We start from the raw sequence: 16765 nt of genomic DNA on the forward strand, positions 1-16765 counted from the left end.
GATTACCGTCAGCTTAACTCTCAGACAGTGAAGTTTCGGTATCCTCTTCCTCTGGTCCCGGCTGCTCTGGAACAGCTCCGAGGCGCCCAAATCTTCTCCAAGTTAGACCTTCGAAGCGCCTATAACCTCATCCGTATCCGCCACGGAGATGAATGGAAGACCGCCTTCGTGACTCCCTCCGGTCACTATGAATATCAGGTGATGCCCTTCGGACTGTCAAATGCTCCAGCAGTATTCCAGGGGTATATGAATGAGATCCTTCGCCCCTTCCTCAATCGCTTCGTGATCGTCTACATCGACGATATACTTATATACTCATCTTCCCAGGCTGAACATCATCATCATGTCGTTCAAGTGCTCCAGAAACTACGCGAGCATCAGCTTTTCCTCAAACTGGAGAAGTGTGAGTTTAACATCACTACTGTTCAATTCCTCGGTTATATCATCAGCCAAGATGGAATCCAGATGGACCAGAGGAAGGTGGAGACCATTCTAAACTGGCCCTTACCATCTACTGTAAAGGAACTCCAGCGCTTCCTAGGATTTGCCAACTTCTATCGACGTTTCATTCAAGATTACAGTCAACTCAGCTCTCCACTTACCACTGCTCTGAAGGGTCGGCCCAAGTCTCTGTCCTTATCACCTGCGGCTCTACAGGCCTTTCAGTCGCTCAAGGAAGCCTTCTCTTCTGCTCCAATACTCACTCACCCTAATCCTGATCTACCATTCATCGTGGAAGTCGATGCTTCATCCTCAGGAGTGGGGGCCGTTTTGTCTCAGCGGCAGGGGGATCTCTCCGTACTTCATCCATGTGCCTTCTTCTCCAAAAAGCTTGCCCCGGCGGAGTTAAACTACGATATCGGGAATCGTGAGCTACTGGCTATTAAGTTAGCCCTGGAGGAATGGAGACACTGGCTGGAGGGAGCTAACCATCCGTTTGAGGTCATCACGGATCATCGAAACCTGGAGTATCTACGAGAAGCTCGTAGACTAAATCCGAGACAAGCCCGTTGGGCCCTCTTCTTCACTCGATTCGACTTCAAGGTGTCATATCGTCCAGGCAGCAAGAATTGTAGAGCTGATGCTCTTTCCAGAATTCATCAAGTCCCTCACGAAGATAGTGAACCTGTGCCTATCCTCCCTCCAGCCTTATTTCTCAGTCCGATTGTGTGGGACATTGACAATCAGATCCACCAAGAAAACCGTCTCCATCCTGCTCCGCCGGGAGGTCCAGAAGGGAGTACCTTTGTACCGGAACATCTAAGAACTCCTCTTCTGGACTCAGCTCACTCCGTACCGGGCTCTGGACATCCGGGTAGCAAGCGTACCCTCTCGCTTCTCCGTCAACGGTACTGGTGGCCAACCATCTCCGAGGATGTAACAAGGTTCGTCAAGGGTTGTTCAGTCTGCGCCATTGTCAACACCCCGAGGAGACTGCCAGAGGGTAAATTGGTGCCCCTTCCGATTCCTCAGCGTCCTTGGTCCCATATCGGTATCGACTTCATGACCGACCTTCCTCCATCTGATGGTTTCACCACGGTACTTGTAGTCGTTGATCGTTTCTCTAAGGGCTGTAAATTAATCCCTCTACCAGGACTGCCGACTGCTCTGGAAACCGCCGAAGCCCTCTTCCAGGGAGTCTTTCGTAACTTCGGAATCCCGGAGGACATCGTCTCTGACAGAGGTCCCCAATTCATCTCCAGAGTTTGGCGTGCCTTCTTTCAGCTCCTCGGGGTCACTGTCAGTCTCTCTTCCGGATACCATCCTCAGACCAATGGCCAGACTGAGCGCAAGATCCAGGAAATCGGTCGCTTCCTAAGGACCTACTGCCACCAGTACCAGGACAGCTGGAACCGTTACCTTCCCTGGGCTGAGTATGCTCAAAACTCTCTCCGACAAAGCACCACTGGTCTTACTCCCTTCCAATGCATTCTCGGTTACCAACCTCCTCTGTTCCCCTGGTCTGGGGAGTTATCTGAGGTTCCAGCTGTCGACTTCTGGTTCCAGCAGAGCGAGGGGGTATGGGACTCAGCTCACGTTCATCTCCAACAGGCAATAAGGAGACACAAGACCCAGGCTGATCGTCGAAGACTACCAACTCCCTCCTATCAGCCTGGGCAGAAGGTGTGGTTGTCCACCAGGGACATTCGTCTCAAGTTGCCATGTCGTAAGCTGAGTCCTCGATTCATTGGACCTTTCCCCATCGAGAGGCAGTTGAACGAGGTCACCTACAGACTTACACTCCCAAGGCAGTATCGCATCTCACCATCCTTCCATGTGTCATTGTTAAAACCGTACGTTGACCCTGTCCTTCCTCTTCCTTCAGATACACCTGCCATTGACGTACCTCCTCCTCCTCCGGTGCCTGTGGAGGATGAGCCCATCTATAGGATCCGTTCCATCTTGGACTCCAGGCGGCGAGGTCCCCGTCTCGAGTACCTCATTGACTGGGAGGATTACGGGCCGGAGGAACGTTCTTGGGTGCTGCGCGACGACGTAATGGATCCCACTCTCCTTTCCCAGTTTCACGAGGAACATCCCAATCGACCAGCACCCAGAGGTCGGGGTAGACCTCGCCGCCGACAGCATCCTTCACAGGCGTCAAGAGCCGCTTCGGGAGGGGGGGGTACTGTCAGGATTCCACCTTCACATCACTCTCCATTACCTCCCAGATCATCACTGACTCCTCCCACTCCTTCAATCACCCGTTCACACTCCCCTGATTACTGATTCCCATCACCTGTGACTCATCACCAGTTCCCTTTATAACCCAGCTTTCACCTCACCTCCGTTGTCTGATCTCGTCATTACTTGACCACAGACCCACCGTGAACACTCTCCTATGCTAACCCGCTACTTACCCGAGCTTACCTGCATTCCTCCTCGGATCCCATCATCTCGTCTCAGTCCAGTCATCAAGGCTCCTTCTCTTCAACTCCCTCTCCTGGATCCACACCTGGATACACATCACGGAATCAATCATTCAGCTAAGACTCTCCATATTTGCCATAGACTGTCTCACTTACCATTCCACTGTGTGTCCGCTACTGCATTGTTCAATAAAAGTGTGTTTACAACTTACGTCATCTCTCTCCGTGTTTCAAACCCTGACATTCGGGTTCAGTTGGTCATGAAAATTCGCAACATTGACAGGCTACTTTGGTTTGAAATGGACTTGCGAGCTGTGCTTCATACATCGCTACACTATTGACAATAGACAATGGACCCTTTTTTGCCCTTGCTAATGAAACATTCAAATGTCATTTCGCTTTTACTTCACAGGGTTCTTAAAAGTCGAATTGCTAAAACTTTTATTGTATAAGATGTTTAGACAGTGTTATTTTGAAGAGAAATGACTCAACCCTGTTTACATTACATAATATGTCATGTCTAGCATAGGAATGTCCATAATATTCCAAGTACTTGTCAAGAAACTGTATGCATTCAGTCTAATCGAGATGTTTTGAGTAATTTTTCTCTGAGTTTTTAACATTTCCCATATGCATTATGTCCGCGGGGCACATCATTACGCAGAGGCAGCTTTGAAATGTCTCCATCTTTCTCTGTGAAAAGAGAACAGAGAATGTAAAAAGTCAAATTTTAAGAGCTTTTTGACTTTTGAATACTCTGTGGAGAATGTGTCATATCAGATAAATGTGAAGGAGGAGAATATTCCGTTTTAATGGGCAAAAGCTGAACAATTCATTTGCTTGAATTGTCTTCTGTGATCAGTCGAGTGCAAAACCGAGAAAAGAGCTTTGGTTTCTGTCAAGTTTAATCCTCTTTAAGGAATACAGAAAGATATCTGCTGTACTTCTGTTCTGACTTCTGTTTGCAAGGGTTGAATTTTTGCGCTGCTTAGACCATTAGGACATGCACTGAGAAATAAGAGCTTTGCTCCATTAAGATATTATTGATTTGGCTTATTATCATTTCACTTGTTTCGCTGCATGGTTGTATAAAGTATTATCTAACATAGAAATAAATGAGCATGATAAATAGGTTGTTTTAAATACATTCTTTCTCACCTCTGAGGTATTTCACTTTTCGATTATATATTCAACAGTTAATATAACAACTATGTATTTTAGAATAATCTGATATGAATTGATACAGTATTTGTATGACCAACAACATAATATTTAGATGTATGCATGCAACCCTTTTACCTTACGACTTCCCCCCTAACTAAAAAGTTAAACATTGACTATACATTGCACCGTTTAACCCTATCATTATTTGTCTTTAATTTGTGGAAAACATTTCCCATCTTATACCAACCAACATTTTGTCTCAAATATTTAATTGAAACAGTAACATATTTATACCATAGATTTAGAGGGAGATAAAGATGAATATCATCAGCCTAAAGATAGTAGGATTTATTGTGTTTTGGACAAATGTGAGCCAATGGAAGCATACATAAAGAAAATAAACATGGCCCAACATATAGCCTTGTGGAACACCTCAAGTAATAGATTCAGGGGAAGAGGAAACCATTTCTCAATTCTACAGAGTTCTTACTTAGTTCAAGTTCTTACATTAAAATAGGATGGAAACCAATCAAGAAGTTCCTTAAATTCCTGCCCACTGTCATGAACTTACCAGGAAAATTTTATGATCTACGGTGTCAAATGCATCAATAAGTTAAAAAAGAAGTAGAACTGCACACTTTCCTATTCATCAGCCAGCAACAGGTTGTGACACACCTCAAGAAGGGCCGACTCTGTGCTGTGATGTGCTCTGAACTTAGATAGCAATTTATCAAAAATGCAATTTCCATTAAAATTAAAAGATGATAAACAACCTTTTCTAGGATTTTTGATAAAAAAAAGGTTTTGAGATCGGTCGATAATTATTTAGCACTGTCGGATCCAGATTTTTCATTTTTAGAAGAGGTTTCACCAAAGCATGTTTAAAGCAGAATGGCACGATACCACTTAATAATTCTGATGTTTATTTGATGTTTATTACTTTGAAAAAAGGTGGTTTATTACCTTCACTGAAATGAGTAGAAATGAAAACAGCTAATAATCTATTTAATTCGACCTCTTGAGATTCTTTTGATGGTTAAGCACCTCTTTTCAAAAAGAAAACCAACGACTTTTTCACTGTGACTATGACCGATTTGCCTGAAAGTTTCATTGCTTCATTTTGCCCATGAATCAGAAAAGCTAAATGATCGTGTTTTCTGTTCTTCTTTCCCTCCTCACAGAAGAAGTCAGTGATAGTGACCAGCCTGATTGTGGTGGTGTCTCTGTTTTTGGTGGTGATTAATTACTCAGAGAAACCCTACTTCCTGCTGCAGCCTGTTTTCGGCCAGAGCTTCAGTAGAAACTGGATGTTCTCTCGGCCACCGCATAAAACCTTCAAACCCCACAGCGGCTACCTCAGCGTCCCCAACCAGGAGGTGAGACTAGAGCACACTTCAAATATTTAGTGATTTGTCCTTGCTTTACACTTTTGAGCTGCATTATATTTCAAATGCAGAGGCGTAGGTTTGATTTTGAGATTGGTGGGGACATTCCCGGAAGCTGAGGATTCAGGAAATTAATAGTATAACAAATAATGACAAGGAGGCAGTTTAACAGACTTATTAACTTTACTCCGCTTATAGTGTAATGCAAACTAATTCTGTAATGTTACAGGTAACAAATAATGACAAGGAGGCAGTTTGACAGAGACTTAACTTCACTCAACTTTGTTCACACACGCACACATTTTTTGTACTGTACAAACTGTGTAAAAAAAAGTCTACACGAACCCTACCCATCACAGAAAACTTTTTTGCATTTTTACATTTTCAAAAACATCAGTTAGATAATTTATAAGCTGTTTTTCTAATGTGAATCAAAAAATCCTTGTCCACATAAGGATTTCAAATATTGCCATCAGGCGCGTCGTTAGACAAGGGCGTCCGGGGCTACAGCCCCGGATGTTTTTTTTTATAGCCCCGGATCTAAAAAAGAATAATTTATTGATACTATTATTATTTTTTTTATAATTTTGTATTTAGGCCTATTTAAAAAAAATTAACGGGTCTTTTAATCTATCCTTCGGAATCAATCATGTATTAAAGACGATTAAAATGTGTTCAAGCAGATCAAAGTTACTATTGGCGCTTTTCCACTGCATGGTACGGTACGGTTCGGTACGGCACGGCACGCTTTGGCGCTTTTCCACTGCATGGTACGGTACGGCTCGGTTCGGTATGGCTCACTTATGGCGCATTTCCACTGCATGGTACGGTACGGCACGGCTCGCTTCGGCTCGCTTTAAATGGTACCACCTCTGTTGAGGTTCCAAGCGTACCGTACCGATACTAAATGTGACGTGAAAACACTGCAGATCACTGATTGGTCAGACAAAATCGTCACTTCAGCGTCATTGTATATTTGCTACACGAGACACTAAACCCGCTATATTTAAATAGCCAGACAACAGCAAACGCGGTAGCACCTGTTTTTAGAGTATTTACTTGACAAAAGAAGTTAAAAAAAATCAAACAAGAAATGTCTGAATCGTGGTCAGTGGGCGAGGTGCAGACGTTCCTCTCGTTGGTTGCCGAGGAGCGGAAGTAGCACAGCTCTTAGCCGCACACGGCTACCACCGGACATCTGAACGATCAGTCCCACCCACTTTGAAGCGGTACTAACTGCAGTGGAAAAGCAACCGAGCTAAAGCGAACCGAACCGTGCCGTACCGAGTTGAGTCGTACCACGCAGTGGAAAAGCAAAGCGAGCCGAACCGCTCCACGCCGTGTTGAACCGTACCGAACCGAACCGAGCCGTACCATGCAGTGGAAAAGCGCCATATGGTTCCAGCATGCTTGTATTTAGAGTGCGCACAGAGAGAGCCTGAAAGAGCCATCGGTTAACTTTAGTGCTTGACTGTCATTGTTGGTTTTGGCTTCTGGTGGTAGCTATTATGGACATTAGACACTTTTAAAAAAGTAAAATAAGGAGTCATGATGAACGATACGAGGGGGATGAGAGGCAAGAGTTATACTGGCGCCATTCCCTCATCATTAAGCTCAGGTCGGTGAAGGCTCTTTAGCAAACCCTGGTCTAACTTACTAGCCCTGTACTCACTGTGGTATAAATGCAGAACATGTATAGTATGTGGGACCTTACTATTTCGCCTATAGCTAATCCATTTTGTGAGCCATAGTCCGTTTCTCGTGAAGAATGTAGATGAAGTAGCCTATACAACTGATTTGGCGATGTGTAAATTAACGTTATTCCCCTCAGATGGATAGCTAGCTAGATATCAGGGGCTGTATTACAGGAAGGAAGAGTCTAAGATAGGATTTTCCCCAATTTCGGTAATACTGAAGCAAATTCTAAATAACTTTAGGAATCCTATCTTGCTTCATCCTATCTTATTTCAGGTTAGGAAATCCTAACATCGCTAGCATCAACTTTTCTGTCTGATACCTATAGGAACCGATGTCATTTTTCTCATCTCGCGAGCTAAACGGCTTTTAATCGCTGTTTTGCCTCCGTTTTTTTTTAATGAAACATACACTGAAAATGGAGAATTAACAACAACTCATTCATTGCTTCATTCAACCTATCATTGAACTTCAAGTCAGATGACTATGGTAGGTTCACACCGGACGCGAATAGCGCGTCAGGCGCGAGTGATTTCTATGTTAAGTCAATGCAAATAGACGCGTATGCGCGTAAAAAATTCCTGCGGCGCGAATTGAGCGTCTGGCTCGTTAAGCGCGTTACGCGCGAATGATTTAGTTAGTGCTATTTGTGCATTCATGCGTTTGACGCGAATTCGCGTCTGCCGCCCGAGTTGAAAAATCTGAACTTCTGCGTCAATTCGCGCCGCGTTAACCAATCAGGAGCCTGCTTCCTGCTGTCATGTGGTGAAGTGACACAGTTTATAATGTTATATTATGTTTGGCCTCAATAAATTATTTTGTAATATGACTAAAATGCCTGGTGTGGTTCTATGCACAACAAAGCAAATCTTTCACATAAAATCTCGATTTTAATATATGAGAGATAGGCTACTCTTTGTGTATTGAATGCTATTTATTCCATTTATATTCTAGATTATATGAAATATTATTATTTGAATAGTTTTATATTCATTTTTTTAAATATTATTTAATATTCATGTATTATTTATTTGTGTTTCTGTGAATAGCAGTTCTACAAATAAAGCTTTCTATATTTTTACCTATCATTTAAAATGCTACAAAAAATGCACCTGAATGCAGGAAATGAAGTGTTTAATGCCCAATGTTTCCTGGGGGAGGTCCCCCAGACCCCCCGTTTATATTATTATTGCTTATTATTATGTGCCTATGCTATGAGTAGAAGAGTTACCAAAAGCGGGGGTGGGTGGGTGGTGGGGACTGGGCTAAGCCCCCAATGTATCAAGACCCTAGCAACGCCCCTGATTGCCATCGTTGTGGGGCATTTTACCCCCACAAGGTTTAGCAGGACATACAGAGACAGAAAGACACACACACACGCACACGCACAAGCACACACACACACACACACACACACACACACACACACACACAAAACACCCAACCCCACACACACACAGTTTGGGTTGGCTACTTATCCCGCGATTGTCATACGTTGAAAAAAAACTGCACTGTCCCAGAATCAATATTTGACGCGATTATTTTTGTTCACAGAGCTGTTGATTTCTTTCTCCCTCACTTACCGCATCTAGGTTTCGGAGGAATTTTGCCGCTTCTCACAACCGAATTAAGCTACAGCCTCTCACAATTTAGAAAGAAAAAGCACAGCCAATCGGATTAGCAATGTGGGTTCGCGAGGCGGGACTTCTACGAGATCTATTAACCAATTGTTGTGTACCAGGAATTGCGCTTTTTTTCACAGAACGCTCTTGTAAGAGTGGTTTTATATATACATATATTTTAATTTATATATAAAGTTCGTTTTATATAAATATATATATTTAAAAAATCTAAATTATTGCAAGGGACAAATCAGTGGTCATTGGATATTGGTAGGGACACGTCCCTAGCGTCCCTACTAAATTCTACGCCCCTGTTCAAATGGTACAAACTGGCTTGTCTTGCAGTCAAAGCTGCACTATTTCTGTAAATACTATTACTGTATTTCACTTATTTCACCAATTCAACTGCACTGAAAAAATATAATTGGATTTGAAACAATTTTCACTCAGAAATGGCTTGTACATGTTATTATAAACGGCAAGTAACATTTAATTAAACAGTTTATTAGAGGCACTTCTACATTGCTTTGTGCTATTCTGCTTGCCTTGAAGCAATGAAATGTGGAAACGTGAATTTCATTTTGTTTTGTTGCATTGACCGTCACTTTGTTTCAAAACTTTGGAAGGTGGATTTAAAAAAAGATATATATTGTGGTTCTTCACATAAATATTTAATTTAATTGCACTATGGTCAGTCATATAATTCTCAATATACTTTATAAATGACTAGCAGGTTATGAGTTACTCATGCTGAGAGTTTTCATAGGTGGTGGTGATTAAAATACTCTTAAAGCCCTTTTCCACTTAAAGGGTTTCCAAAAATATGTTTTCAGTGCTAATGAGTTTGTTGTTAAGACTGAATTCTAGTACTAGCATAAATATTTATGAGGATGTTAACAATAGTTTTAGTCTATTTTGCCTCAAGATGTTTTCAATGATCTGTGGATGATGAAAGAATCTGTAGAAGTAAAGCTTTGCCAAGTCATCTATCCCATATTCAAGGTCATTGAAGCGTTTTCCCCACGCACAGATGAGGCTTTGACTCATAACTGCCAAGTTCATGTAGTTTCAACTGCACAGGTGATTTATTGCCACAATTAGCGCTGAGAGGCAGGCTTTTTCTCCTACAAAAGAACAAAAATAAATAAATACTAAAGAAATTAGAGTAAAAGTTAATAAATCGAATTTATTGTTCCAGTCTGGTCTCTTAAAAGCATCCAGCTTTTTGAAAGCAATTTAGTATAAATGAAATGCATCAGGAGGGTTGGAATTATTTCGTTGTTTGTGTGTTTGTGCTGCTTTACGCACCGAAACAGGGGCAGAGAAGGTCCTAATGCTGTGCTTGGATACTTTTGTCAAGGTTACTAAGTGCTGCTACAACAGTCATGCCTGAATGAGACATCTTTTAGTTGCTGAGCAGCCTCTCTAACCTCCAACTAATTGAGCTCTTCCACAAGTCACAAAACTCTCCACACCAAAAAGAAATTACGGTACTTTTCTCTTGAAAAGAACTCCTCATTGAAATAATAATCTTGAAAACTTCTGAATGTTCACATCAACTTTCTTTATTGTTACCGGTGTAATGAACAATTCGCTCTGTCTGTTTTGTGTGTGTAATGTTGTATAATGTGTTTGTACGTACAGTACATACATGTATTAGACGTGTCGATATACGGTAATACTATATTACGGTAATGAGCATGCACTGTATTATCATCGTGGGCACTTCAAAATAGCCGGTTGTTCTCTCAGAATAACCCCCCGACAGGGTGATTATGGATTACACATAAATAATTATGGAGATAAGAGATATTGATTTCAGAGTAATGTAACCCAGGTTACTAAAGATGTTTTTATTTTTTGAAATAGAAAATAAAGAGACTGACACTTATGTGAATGAACAGTTATTTTATTAAATATCTGTAAAGAAAAGAGAAAATAAGAATACATAAATTAGAGAAGAGTGATTTGATTTAATGAGACAGTGATTGGTCCTAATGAACGAATCAGAGTTGGCCGCCTTAGTGGGTGGAGTCATCGGAGTCGAGAGATGATGCAATGATCATTTTCCGAGAGAAGCACGTTAAGCACCGAAAGAGAAGCACTGAGCGCGATCTGAGAAGAGAAAGAGACTTGAGCGAGCTAGTAGTTTGTTTCGAGAGATTTAGAGATATAGAACATAAAGATTTTGAGAAATAGAAACAGAACTTGATACTGTGATTGATTTTGAGTAAAAGTGAAACTAGCTTTTTGTACGTGCATTCAAGTACGGGCCTAAAGCTGAAAGAGCTGCCGCGAACTTTTTCTAATTGATAATTGGAGTACTCTTGGTTGGGTTTTTTCTTTCTTTTCTTTTTCCTTCCCCCCCCCCCCTTTGGGCTTTCCATTTCTTTTTTTATATCCATTCGGGATTTTGTTTTGTTTTTTTCTGCCATTTTCTATTTGCTGAGTTTGGATGCTGCTTTCTGGAACGAGGATCGGGGAAGCTACACGTGAGATGTCCCTGCTTCACTGCGAAAGTTCGAGAGTTGGTGCAAGCAGGAACTGGCGAGCCATGCCCAAATAAGGATCAGAACTGAGAATCGCACTGTGAACTGTGTGGTAGAGTCGAGTACATGGTTTCTTTTCCCATCCGACTGAACCGTGAGTTAATTTGAGTGTGCGGAAGAAGGATCTCGTGAAGGAACGTTGCACTGGAGCTGAGAACTAGTACAATCTCATATCACATTGAGATTTCTGTGAACACTGAGATAATTTGACACTGATTTATTTTCCTTATTTTTGTTATTTTGTTTCAATTTATATTGTGATTTTATTTCTTTTGAATTATTGATTGAGAGTTCATAATTTCTATTTTTGGGTAATAAGAGGGAACTGAAAGGTAACTTGAAAGGTTGAAATTGAAATTCCTACCTTAGCTTTGGTAGTTCCGGACCTCAATAGTCTGTCGCAAGTTCTAGTAGGTACCAACTCCTTGGATGTGCTTTATGGTCACTGTATCAACGAGAAACAGAATAATCCTTGTTCGAATCTTCATGGGTATCAGGCAGTGCTTAAAGTCCTTGAAGCGAGATGGAGGCAAGCTAGCAGTGAACCATTAGGACATGTGAAATTGATGGGAGCTATCCCCGAGGTTGTGCCTGCCGGGAACACAGTAGTCTTGAATGGCTATGTTCAGCTTCGGGAACCTTGCTTAGAGAAATTGATAGCTCTTGAACCGCCTTCAACCCCAGCGTTCAGCGGTCTTTCGGTGGCGAGTTGTGTACACACTTTACCATCCAGACGATCCTCTCAGCTGTCAGTTCTGCTTAAGAATGACACTCGGACTGATATAACAATTCCACCTAAAGCTATACTTGCAGAGATTTACGCTGTAGAGGAAGTGATAGAGAGCACCAAGAGTTCTTGCGGAGTAGAGTCATCAGCACCTACCTCTGCCAACCTTACCTTTGACTTTGGAGATTCTCCTTTGCCTTCACATTGGAAAGAGCGAATTTCGAACCGGCTAAATTCCATGCCTGAAGTTTTCTCTTTGCATGATCTTGACTTTGGTTGTACTAGTCAAGTGAAGCACCAGATTAGATTGTCAGATGAGACACCCTTTAAGCATAGGGCACGTCCAATTCACCCTCAAGACATCGATGCCGTTCGAAAGCATCTTCAGGAATTGATTTCTGCCGGAGTCATTCGCGAGTCCGAGTCTTCCTTTTCTTCGCCCATAGTGGTGGTCCGGAAGAAAGACGGTTCGGTTCGGCTCTGCATCGACTTTCGGAAGTTGAACTCCCAAACGATTAAGGATGCTTACGCGCTACCAAATCTAGAGGAGGTCTTTTCTGTGCTTACTGGTTCCAAATGGTTCTCGGTACTTGATCTGAAGTCTGGATTCTACCAGATCGAAATGGATGAAGCTGATAAGTGCAAGACTGCTTTCGTATGTCCCCTAGGCTTCTGGGAATTCAATAGGATGCCTCAGGGAATCACAAATGCGCCAAGTACATTCCAGAGGTTAATGGAGCGGTGTATGGGTGATCTTCACAGGAAGCAGGTCTTAGTTTTCATTGATGACTTGATTGTCTTTTCAAAGACTTTAGAAGAACATGAGTCGCGGTTAGTCCAGGTCCTAAACCGGCTTAAGGAGTACGGGTTAAAGCTAGCGCCTGAAAAATGCCGTTTCTTTCAGACATCAGTCAAGTATTTGGGGCATGTTGTTTCAAAGGACGGAGTAAAGACGGACCCGGCTAAGATTGAAGCTCTAAAAACTTGGCCGAGACCCACAAATTTAAAAGAGTTGAGAGCTTTCTTAGGCTTTGCGGGGTACTATAGAAGGTTTGTGCGTGACTACTCGAAAATGGTCAAGCCTCTCACGGGACTCACTGAAGGGTACCCTCCACTGCGCAGGGGCCGCAGTGGAAAACGAGAGGGGAGCGAGTATTTTAACACAAAAGAGCAGTTTGGTGATCGATGGACTGATGCATGTCAGAATGCGTTTGATGATGTTATTTTAAAGTTGACCTCTGCTCCTGTCCTGGGCTTTGCTGACCCCAGACTTCCGTATACGCTCCACACTGATGCTAGTACTACGGGGCTGGGTGCGGCATTGTACCAGGAGCAGGACGGGCAGATGCGAGTGGTAGCGTTCGCCAGTAGGGGATTGACAAAAAGTGAGGCGAAATATCCGGCACATAAGTTGGAATTTCTTGCATTGAAGTGGGCTGTCACAGCTAAGTTTAGTGATTATTTGTATGGTACAGACTTCACTGTTGTAACAGACAGTAATCCCTTGACGTACGTTTTAACATCTGCGAAACTTGATGCTACCAGCTACCGTTGGCTGTCTAGTTTGTCAACCTACACTTTCAAACTCCAATATAGGGCTGGGAGTCAGAATCAGGATGCGGACGGTCTTTCCCGGCGTCCACATGGTGAGCCTCTTGATGATTTGGTCTCTCAGAAAGAACGAGAAAGAATTGAGAAGTTTACACTTCATCACCTTGCAGATCCTGAAAACAAGTCTGATGTTCTCATGGCAGATGTAGTGAAAGCCATATGTGAAAGGCATCAGGTGATTAGTTTACCTGAAAGTCTCAGTTTGACACACCCTTCTATTACATTAGTGGAGTCTCTCGCTTATTGTGTTAATGCTTTGCCGAAGGAGTTGCAACATGAGACTGAGCATGGGTTGCCTGATCTTCCCAATCTCTCTGAGGCAGCATTGGCAGAATGGCAAGAGAAAGACCCAGAGCTCAAGGTGATAGTTGAGTGGATGAGAAATGGAACTAAGCCAGGTACCCTGAGGGGTCAGCCATCTGATTTAGCATTGTGGTTGAGAGAATGGAGTCGATTTGAGTTGAAGAACGGAGTGTTGTATAGGAAGAAGCAAGAGAACGGAGTCTCTCACTATCAGTTAGTGTTGCCAGTTGGACTAAGAGACATGGTGTTGCGTAGTCTTCACGATGATATGGGGCACTTGGGTATTGAGAGGACTTTAGACTTGGTGAGGTCCAGATTCTTTTGGCCAAGAATGTCCCAAGCCGTGGAGAAGAAGATCAAGACGTGTGAACGTTGCGTGCGTAGAAAAAGACCTCCAGACAGAGCCGCTCCCCTGGTTAACATTCAAACCAGTAGACCCTTGGAGTTGGTCTGTATGGACTTCTTGTCATTAGAGCCAGACCGCAGTAATACCAGTAACATATTGGTTATTACGGATCATTTCACGAAATACGCCGTAGCAGTACCGACCCAGAATCAAACGGCTCGTACAGTTGCGAAGAGTTTGTGGGAAAACTTCCTGGTACATTATGGGTTTCCCGAAAAGCTACATAGTGACCAAGGACCTGATTTTGAATCCCGTACAATAAAAGAGTTGTGTCATGTAGCGGGTATTCACAAGATTCGTACTACGCCTTATCACCCCAGGGGTAACCCGGTAGAGCGTTTTAACCGGACACTTCTCCAAATGTTGGGAACGCTAGAGAGTGAGAAGAAGTCTAGGTGGAAGGAGTTTGTAAAGCCCTTGGTACATGCATACAATTGTACGCGTAATGATACAACAGGGTATGCTCCTTATGAGCTTATGTTTGGACGTCTTCCTCGGCTGCCTGTAGATTTAGCTTTTGGATTGCCAGCGGAATCTCCAGCTAAATCTCACTCTCAGTACGTTAAAGATTTGAAAGAACGGTTGCAAGAGAGCTATGAAATAGCTAAGAAGAATTCTGCTAAGATAGCAATGCGCAACAAGGGAAGGTTTGATAAACGTGTGGTTGATTCAACTTTGGAAGAGGGTGACCGAGTTCTTGTGCGCAATGTTAGGTTGCGAGGAAAGCACAAACTCGCAGACAAGTGGGAGCAAGGAGTGCAAGAAGTGGTTAGGAGAGCGGGCGATTTACCGGTGTACACTGTCCGACCAGTTGGGCAGAGTGGTCCCCTCAGGACATTACATCGTGACTTGTTGTTACCTTGTGGATTTTTGCAGCCGAGTCAACATGAGAAACAGCCTAAGCAAAGGGTTCGCAGGCCCAGAACTAGAGCCTGTGCAGATGATAATGATTCACAAGAGCCAGAATCTGAGTGTGAATATGAGTCTGACACTGATCGATTCATTAATCCTGCATTTAGGGATACATTGGATTTTGAAACCCGAGTTTTGGTGAGCCCCGAGCACTTACCTTGTCGAAATCCTTGGAATGTCCCTGTTGACTTACCTGAATCTGGAGAAGCGGAAGCTCTTCCTGTTGGGATGGAACCTGTTCGTGTTGATTTAGAGATTCCAGTGAGAGTAGAACCAGAAATTGATCCCCGCTCTGAGTTTCCTTCTCAGGAAGCTGAAACAGAAATTGGTTGTGAAGGTGAAAACAGAAATGAAGAGAATCCAGTTCTGAGTGAAGCTAAAGATACTGAAATTGATCAAAGTGAACGAGAGAATGACACAGAGTCTGAAGAGGGAGTTATTCCCAGACGTTCGCAAAGAGAGCGAAGACCTGCAAAAAGGCTTGAATATCCCCAGTTAGGGAATCCACTTACCGTAGTGATTCAATCTCTGTTGCAAGGTCTAAGTGAGGCATTCAGTACTGCCTTAGAGGAAGTAAATGCTTCTGTTAATGCTGTACCTGTGGTTTCGATTCAATCCCAAAACGTGTAGATGCAGCGGGACGTGCATGTATTCAAGAGGGGAGGGTGTAACCCAGGTTACTAAAGATGTTTTTATTTTTTGAAATAGAAAATAAAGAGACTGACACTTATGTGAATGAACAGTTATTTTATTAAATATCTGTAAAGAAAAGAGAAAATAAGAATACATAAATTAGAGAAGAGTGATTTGATTTAATGAGACAGTGATTGGTCCTAATGAACGAATCAGAGTTGGCCGCCTTAGTGGGTGGAGTCATCGGAGTCGAGAGATGATGCAATGATCATTTTCCGAGAGAAGCACGTTAAGCACCGAAAGAGAAGCACTGAGCGCGATCTGAGAAGAGAAAGAGACTTGAGCGAGCTAGTAGTTTGTTTCGAGAGATTTAGAGATATAGAACATAAAGATTTTGAGAAATAGAAACAGAACTTGATACTGTGATTGATTTTGAGTAAAAGTGAAACTAGCTTTTTGTACGTGCATTCAAGTACGGGCCTAAAGCTGAAAGAGCTGCCGCGAACTTTTTCTAATTGATAATTGGAGTACTCTTGGTTGGGTTTTTTCTTTCTTTTCTTTTTCCTTTCCCCCCCCCCCCCTTTGGGCTTTCCATTTCTTTTTTTATATCCATTCGGGATTTTGTTTTGTTTTTTTCTGCCATTTTCTATTTGCTGAGTTTGGATGCTGCTTTCTGGAACGAGGATCGGGGAAGCTACACGTGAGATGTCCCTGCTTCACTGCGAAAGTTCGAGAGTTGGTGCAAGCAGGAACTGGCGAGCCATGCCCAAATAAGGATCAGAACTGAGAATCGCACTGTGAACTGTGTGGTAGAGTCGAGTACATGGTTTCTTTTCCCATCCGACTGAACCGTGAGTTAATTTGAGTGTGCGGAAGAAGGATCTCGTG

At 42.8% G+C, this 16765-nt stretch overlaps 1 protein-coding gene across 3 annotated transcripts in view; it reads left to right on the plus strand.

The window, feature by feature from the left end:
- The window catches only part of st6galnac3 (ST6 (alpha-N-acetyl-neuraminyl-2,3-beta-galactosyl-1,3)-N-acetylgalactosaminide alpha-2,6-sialyltransferase 3), a 110471-nt gene that overhangs the window by 39749 nt on the left and 53957 nt on the right, over window positions 1-16765 (plus strand). For 2 of the 3 annotated variants that reach the window (XM_079613102.1, XM_079613100.1), the window contains one exon: window positions 5216-5410. In XM_079613102.1, coding sequence (XP_079469228.1) covers window positions 5216-5410 — 195 coding nt within the window. The remainder of the gene's footprint in view (window positions 1-5215; window positions 5411-16765) is intronic. The other variant, XM_079613101.1, reaches the window with a different exon arrangement.

This window comes from Phoxinus phoxinus, assembly GCF_949152265.1.
Source record: "Phoxinus phoxinus genome assembly, chromosome: 5".
Taxonomy (NCBI): Eukaryota; Metazoa; Chordata; class Actinopteri; order Cypriniformes; family Leuciscidae; genus Phoxinus; species Phoxinus phoxinus.